Here is a 6905-nt window from a genome sequence, read left to right as displayed (position 1 = left end):
GGGCCGCGGCAGAAGCAGGGAGCTCTCAGCCCACCCAGCGCTGGTGGGGGCGAGTTAAAAATGCCCCACGGAGTGCGAAATGAGCCTTGCCGGGCGAGGTGTACGGAGGGGGCTCAGCCAGGGGGCACGGATTCATTGCAGCCCGGGCTAGATCAGTGTCTTTTCATTGTCTGCCTCCCCCTAAAAAAAAAAAAAAAAAAAAAAGGAAAAAAAAAAAAGGGAGAGGGAGAGAAAAAAGTAGGCGGATTGCAGTGACTGACTGCCCAATGGCAGCCCCGGGCCTCAGGAGAGTTACAGAGAGAGAGGGAGAGAGAGAGAGAGAGGCACTTTCTGCCATCCAAATCCCTTAAACCATCCTCATTCCGACACGAGAACCCACTGTAACAACTTCCAACCACTGAGACATGACAGGCAGGAGCCCAGAGGCAGCAGCAGCAGCGAGAGCAGCAACAGCAGCAGCACACACTCTGCACAGGGAGCAGCATTAGCACCAGGGGAATACTACACACAACAATACAAACAAACAAACAAACAAACAGACAAAGCCCCCCCAAGCCCAAGGGACTGGATTCCAACTCAGATTCAAGCCACAGCTGACACCAAAAAGGGTGGGGAATTACGACCAGGGGGGGCCAGAAAGGAATAACCAAGGAAGCGAACTCAAGAGTGTAAACGGGATTCAGCCATGATCCTTTTTTCATCTCGCAGTGTGTTACTCTCAGTGTATTACCCTCAGATTTTCCTCATCCTTACCAGTGGGAGTTACCTGTAAGTGATCCAGATTTTTTTTTTTTTTTTCCAAATACTGTTTGCAATGCCCCCGCTAGCAGCTACCTAGGGGCAATGCGCAGAGCGAGCAGAGGGCGCCGGGAGAAGCCAGCACGGGCGGCAGCTCCGTGCGGTGCGTGGTGGTGAGGATGGTGGTGGTGGTGGCGGCGGAGGAGGAGATGCTGCGCTGGTGGCGGTGCTGGCGCTGCTGCTCGGACCCCGCCGGGGGAAGGGACGCACCGCCAGGTAACTCCCGGGGCTGCCCCGCCGGCGAGGCCGGGGCCCGGCGTGCCCGCAGCGGGGGCGGCGCACCTGGGAGGGCGGCGGGGCAACGGGGCGCGGAGCGGCCGGCGTCTCCCCTGGGGACTCCGACCCCGACTCCTCCTCCCGCCAAACCGGAGATGGGCATCGCTTCGCGCCCGTCGGGGGAAGGCTGTTGGTGCGCGGAGGTCCCGCGGAGCGCGGCGCTGCCGCAGCCGGCGGCGAGCGCCCGGCCCGGGCCGCCCGCGGAGAGTCCCCGCCGGCCGGCTGCTTTCGCTCCGGAGGGATCTCCAGCCCCGCAGTTCGAGCTGGCTCCAGGACTTTTTCCTTGTGAGGAAGGGGGTGGAGGTAGGGGTGGGGGAAATGAGAGTCGGTGGGTGGGACTGCGAGGAATTTCGGTCTCTTTTTTTAATATCTATATCTGTATCTATCGTTGCGGTGGATAAGAAGCGGCTGGGCTTAGTCCGTGAGGGCTGCGGAGAGAGTGTCCGCCGTCGTTCTCCCGCATGTCCCCCGGCAGGTCGCTGTGCCCGCGTTAGGGTGGCGGGGGCGGTGGGTCCCCGGGGCTGTGGGGCCGTCCGGGACCGCAGCCGGGGTCCGGAGGGGCTGCCGGGGACCTGTCAAGGGCTGCTGCTCTCCTGCACTCCGGAGGAGACCTGAGCGCGCCGCGGGGCAGCCGTGCGGAGAGGAGGGCGCTGCGGCGGCAGGTACCCGGCGGAGGGAGCCGCTTTAGAACCGGGGAGCCTTCCCCTCCCTCGAGCATCCCCCCAGCCCCGGGCCAGGAGTCTCCGTGCCGGAGCGCGGGGGTCGGGCCCGGGGGAGATCTGGGGCGGCTCGGAGCCTGCCCAGGCTGCCGGGGCTGCGGCAGAGGGGTTCACCCCTGTCGGTGATGGGGAGCCCCGTCTCGGCATCCCCGGCCCCGCGTTTATCCCGGCTGCCGGGGCCGGATTTCCCTACTCTCCTACCCCTAGGCCGACCTCAGGTTTTTGTGCCCCGACGGATGCGAATTTGTGGTCCTACCACTGAACTGTACGTGGATTTATATATATATTTGGGGTTTTTTTTTCTCTGTATGCGTGCACAGGAGCACATGCACATGAACATGCACGTGTGCGTGTGTTCCTCCGTGTGTGTGTCCGTCTGTTTTCTGTGGGCTGTGGAAAAAACATATCCCACTGCTATGGGAGAAAAGTAGGAATAAACACGCCCATAATAAGAAACGAAAAGCCTATTTCTACATTCTTAATTCTTAATGAAATGCACATGTCTTGGCCACCGACTTTTAAAAGCGCTTAGATTTACGGAAGCACGTTAGATTAATTCAAGCAGAGCTGCCTGTTTCTGTTCACAGGAGGGATATGTCTGCTGCGTAGGTGACCGATAGCTTGTAAAAAAGCTTGCCGTGCTATCTTTGGTTGGTTGGGGTTTTTTTGTGGTTATTATTTTTTTTTTATACAGGAGGAAGGAATCGTAATAAATAAATAAATACACCCTTTTAATATAAGCGTAGCCATATTTTTTCTCAAAACCGTAGGAAATTACTATCCTACAAAGTTTTCCTTCTATAAATAGTTCAAATCTTAAAACAAAAGTTTGCAACCGCACACCAGATGCTGGGATGCTGGCGGTTTCCCTTGCTGTGTGACATAATTATAAGGTCCGAAAGCAAAAGCTATAGAAGTATAATAATAATACTAAGGCGACTGCTGAGGGGAAATACAAGGGAAGCAATGCCTGCTTTATTTAAAGCCAACTGCTTGCGGATCTTTTGAGCGCTGCCCCGCGACAATGAGAAGTTGTGGTGGATAAATAATGCTCTCTCGCCTTTCCCTGGGCCGTCCCCAGTTCATCCCCTCCGCGGCAGGTCACTCGGAGCTGGACCCGCGGAGCTGGAGCCGAGCTGGCTATTGCAGCCCAGCAGAGCAGAAGCGAAAGGGATCAGGAGGTGAAAGCCAACAAAGGGGAGTCCCAAAGCGACGCCCACCTCCCTCCATCCATCACTCCGCGGGGACGGAGCCGGCTGCTTTCCCGGGGCCGCTGGGGACAGGGTGCCCGGGACCCGAATTCCCCCCGGGCTTCTCCTCCGTGCCACCCCCGGCACCAGCCCCCGGCCACACTTGGTCCTTTTCCACTGTGTCCCCCCATCCCTCCCAGGGAGCCGGGCGGGCTGCGGTGCTGCGCCTCACTCTCCGTAGGAAGTGAAAGGAAAGAGGAGTTATTTCAGTGCTTAATGGAGAGTAGCCTACTGAACTTGTGGTGTTTGTCTGGTGGGTAAATATACTTCTCTGGCTTACTAATGGTAGCTTTTGAAGATTAAAGCGTGGTAGAGTTTGTTGGAGCATTATCTGCTGGTGTCTGTTTCTGCTACCCTCGCTCTCCGGAGGGGAGGATGCTTCCCAAGCTGCTATTTAGTGAGCTCTCAGGGACTGTCAATGGTTATGTTAATTTTCCCCGAGGTCTCTATCATCTTTTGGCTATGGGAACGACTCCTTGGCTTCTGCATTGCTGCTCCTTCAGGGACAGAGGGGGTGAGTTTCAGCGGGCAAGCAATTGGAGTGCAGGGTGTCGGTGCTCAGCCTCTCTCGGTGCAGGGAATGCAGGCCAGGGGAGATGGGAGGCTGCCCTGTTATTCTGCGAGAAAAACCTGTCAAGCAAAAATCCCATCAGGTTTTTCTGAATGGAAAAAGCAATGGTGAAATGAAATGGGCACCACACCTCAGTGTTTTTTGTGCAATAGCTGGGAAGAAAGTTAAATTATGGTCAAAGATGTCTAAAATTAATTAAAAACCCGTCTCCTTTATAATATTGATTTCTATATCGTAAGTGTGCTATCTGATAAAGTCATCTTCTTCAGTGTGCTTGCCTGGTAACCTTTGGCCTGCTGAGGCACTGTGAACATTTTTACAACCAGGGGAAATTAGTGTCTGCCTCTCTGAAAAAGAAAACTGACTGTGGCTCCAAGAGCTGATGCATTTTAATGCTGGACATATTTTGGTTATCCAATGAAATATTTAAAGTATAAAGCTGCCATTAAATAATATTAGAGTAATTAGCATAAATGTCTAAACACCAGGATTATGCAGAACGCTGGCACTGCTTCTTGCAGTGCATGTGAGAGCGTGCATGTGTCTGTACACATGCACATATTCAGCTGCTTCTAAAGAAGATGGTGCTCGTTGGTTTTCCATTGGTGCCCCCCTTTCACTGTTCATCTTATTTAGCACAGGATGCATTCGCCAGCAACAGGAGAGCTGGTTCTGAAGAAGCTTATTTGGGGATTATCTGCTGGCACATAGATACAGTTAATTCAGTTATTTGTTATAAAGTGATTTGGAATCACTCTTAAGGGAGTGTGTGCATGTATAGTAATAGCAGCACAAATGTTCAAAGCAGATACATTTTCTAATATCATGGCACAGCAAATAATTTATATTGGTGAGTAGTTGTCACTGCTTGGTTAGGAAATGTAGAGGAAGAAAAATCCTCTGCTTGTTTTGCATTTGTTCTGCTGGTGCTTCCACATCCTTACAATTCCGTAACCTTAATAACAGGGCTTCTCAACATTTGTGGGAAGCAGATTAGAAGGAATGCAGATTGTTCATTTGCCTACAGGAAAGTGGTCATGCCTAATCCCTAAAGATTAGGAGTGCTGGAGAGAGTCCCTGGAGTTTGCTTCTTAATCCATCAGTGCTGGAAGGGGCTGCAGAGGCAGAGAACAACCTGGCTGCTCTATGAGGCAGAGCCTTCAAGGCACAAGTGGGCACAGCTTCACCAGCAATGCCAACCAGCCTGGCTGATGCTCCCACTTTAGCTGGTTCAGAGTCACACAGGCTGGCCCACTCTTCCTGTCCTGGTTAGATCAGGGCAGGATCAACCTCCGTGTTTAAGCCAGCTCAGTCACAGAGCTGCGGTGTAAATCCATCATTTCCCTGCTTTTGCACCTTGTTCATTTTAAAACTGAGACTTTAGGGGAAGCTTACTCTCTCAGCCTCTAGTTATGCAGTGTACAATGCCCAAGGAGAGCTTTGCTGTTATATTCTCCTTTTACGTGGTACTGGAATAATGATTTGCTATAAGATGATTTTAATAGGAATTCCTTCCACTTTACCATCTCTCAAAGATGTGTTCTCTTATAGACAGAACAGGTCAATCTTCAAGGAGCATCAAGTATTTTCAGGCTCATCTAAAGCTAATGCTTTTGCTCAGTAGAAAGGAGAAAGATAAAGGACATTTTTTATGCTGGACTGCCATAAACTTGGCTTACTGGCCTGACACAGGAAACTTCCATATATTGAAGCAGCTACACAGAGATGGGAGAAGGATTGTGATAGGTTTTCTTGGTAGCTCTAGGAGGTAAAGTCCAGCATTTCACTGTGAGACCCAGAGTAAAACTCCCTGTCTAAGATCAGAGAGCTCTGGTAAATCTGGGACTGGCCACTCCCCTCCCATCAAGGTCTACATCAAGCCCTGAAGTCCTGAATGTCCTTGAACCCAAATGCATGTGGATGAAGGCAACTCTCTCAATACTTTGCAACAATCAGGTTCCAGGAATTAAATGTTGACTACACCTTGAAATTTAAAAAAAAAAAAAAGATTACTTTAGAAATTATAAGGAAAGGTGGTAGCAGCCAGAATGTGTAGGATGACAGCATGGAATTACTACATATGTTGCATTACTAACATAAAATAAATATTGGGTAAAAAGCAGTATGAAATATTCAGATGAATAGGTAAGGGTGAATACAGATGTGTTTGCATATTAAACACCCAACAAGGCTAATCCCTCAGAAGAGAGTCTTTCAAAAAAGATGCTAAAGAGCTAAACAAAATGACCAGCAATTATACAGTTAGACTGACAAACACCTTTTTTTGCAATGGGAAAAGCACCATGCCTGGCAGTGTGGCATGCTGAGGGTAGAATGGTGGCATATGCTTTGTCAGTGCACAGGACTGTGTAATTGGGGCTGAAATGCAGTGAGAGAGCCTCCTGACCCCAAAATATAGTTTAACCCTCTAGTCCTCCCAAGTTACCCCAAGCACCAAAAACCTAGGACCAGCTGTAGATCAAAGGAGTTCTACAGATGTGCTGACACTGAGTTACAGAATTGGTTAATGTTGCAAGCCCATTTTCTTCAGCCCACAACTTCTGCATATTGTTCTACCCTCAGTGGACTCTCACCAGTGCCTTTCATGGCTGCTGGCAAAGCATGCCTACCTGTTAATTACCTGACAGATGAATTTTTGCAATACAGGTTCACCTGCTGGTTTGGTTCTTCTCACGATTTTTGCTCTTTCCCCCTTGATGCTCCACTGCCCTTTTGTAGAGCATCTCTCCAACCTACCCCAGGTATTAACTTGCATAGTATTACAGTAAAACTCTACATGGCAGTGTTCTGTGAGAACCAGACAGGCCTCTCTCTGTGAGAACCATGACAGAAAAGCAAAATCTCCATGACTTTTTTTTTGTTCTGGAATTGTGCCATGCACATGTGAACACCCCATCAATGAGCTGAAGAAACTTGTCACCAAAAGCTTCAGGTTTACAAGCCCAGAATTATGTAGGAGGATAAGAAAGTCCAGGAGTAGACACAGGAATACTCTGGAAGAAAAGCCAAGGAAGGCATGCTTCTGGAAAATGTCTTTCAGTGTTTTAAGTGTTGTTAGAACCCTCTCCTCTTTTGCTGTCCCTTCAATCCTCCCCCAAATGTAGAAAGATCTATTTTCTCTCCATTGTGGATAGCTGCATAGGACTTGCTGTTGACTTCTTGCTGAGACAATTCCTATGTATTTGCGTTTGCTCCAACACATGCCTAAGGAACACTGCAAATTCTGCGTTAGCAAAAATGGAAAGAAATTCTAGATACAGAGACTTCAAT

The 6905-nt window shown here is 50.0% G+C and overlaps 1 protein-coding gene across 1 annotated transcript in view; it reads left to right on the top strand.

The window, feature by feature from the left end:
• The first annotated feature begins 356 nt into the window (after nucleotides 1-356).
• The window catches only part of WNT7B (Wnt family member 7B), an 87695-nt gene continuing 81146 nt past the window's right edge, over nucleotides 357-6905 (top strand). The window contains exon 1 of the mRNA XM_039708358.1: nucleotides 357-768. Coding sequence (XP_039564292.1) covers nucleotides 686-768 — 83 coding nt within the window. The 5' untranslated portion in view covers nucleotides 357-685. The remainder of the gene's footprint in view (nucleotides 769-6905) is intronic.

This window comes from Passer montanus, unplaced genomic scaffold (assembly GCF_014805655.1).
Source record: "Passer montanus isolate IOZ18808 unplaced genomic scaffold, ASM1480565v1 scaffold20, whole genome shotgun sequence".
Classification (NCBI taxonomy): domain Eukaryota; kingdom Metazoa; phylum Chordata; class Aves; order Passeriformes; family Passeridae; genus Passer; species Passer montanus.
The sequence above is the reverse complement of the archived record's forward strand: the minus strand, read 5'-3'. Positions and strand labels throughout refer to the sequence as shown.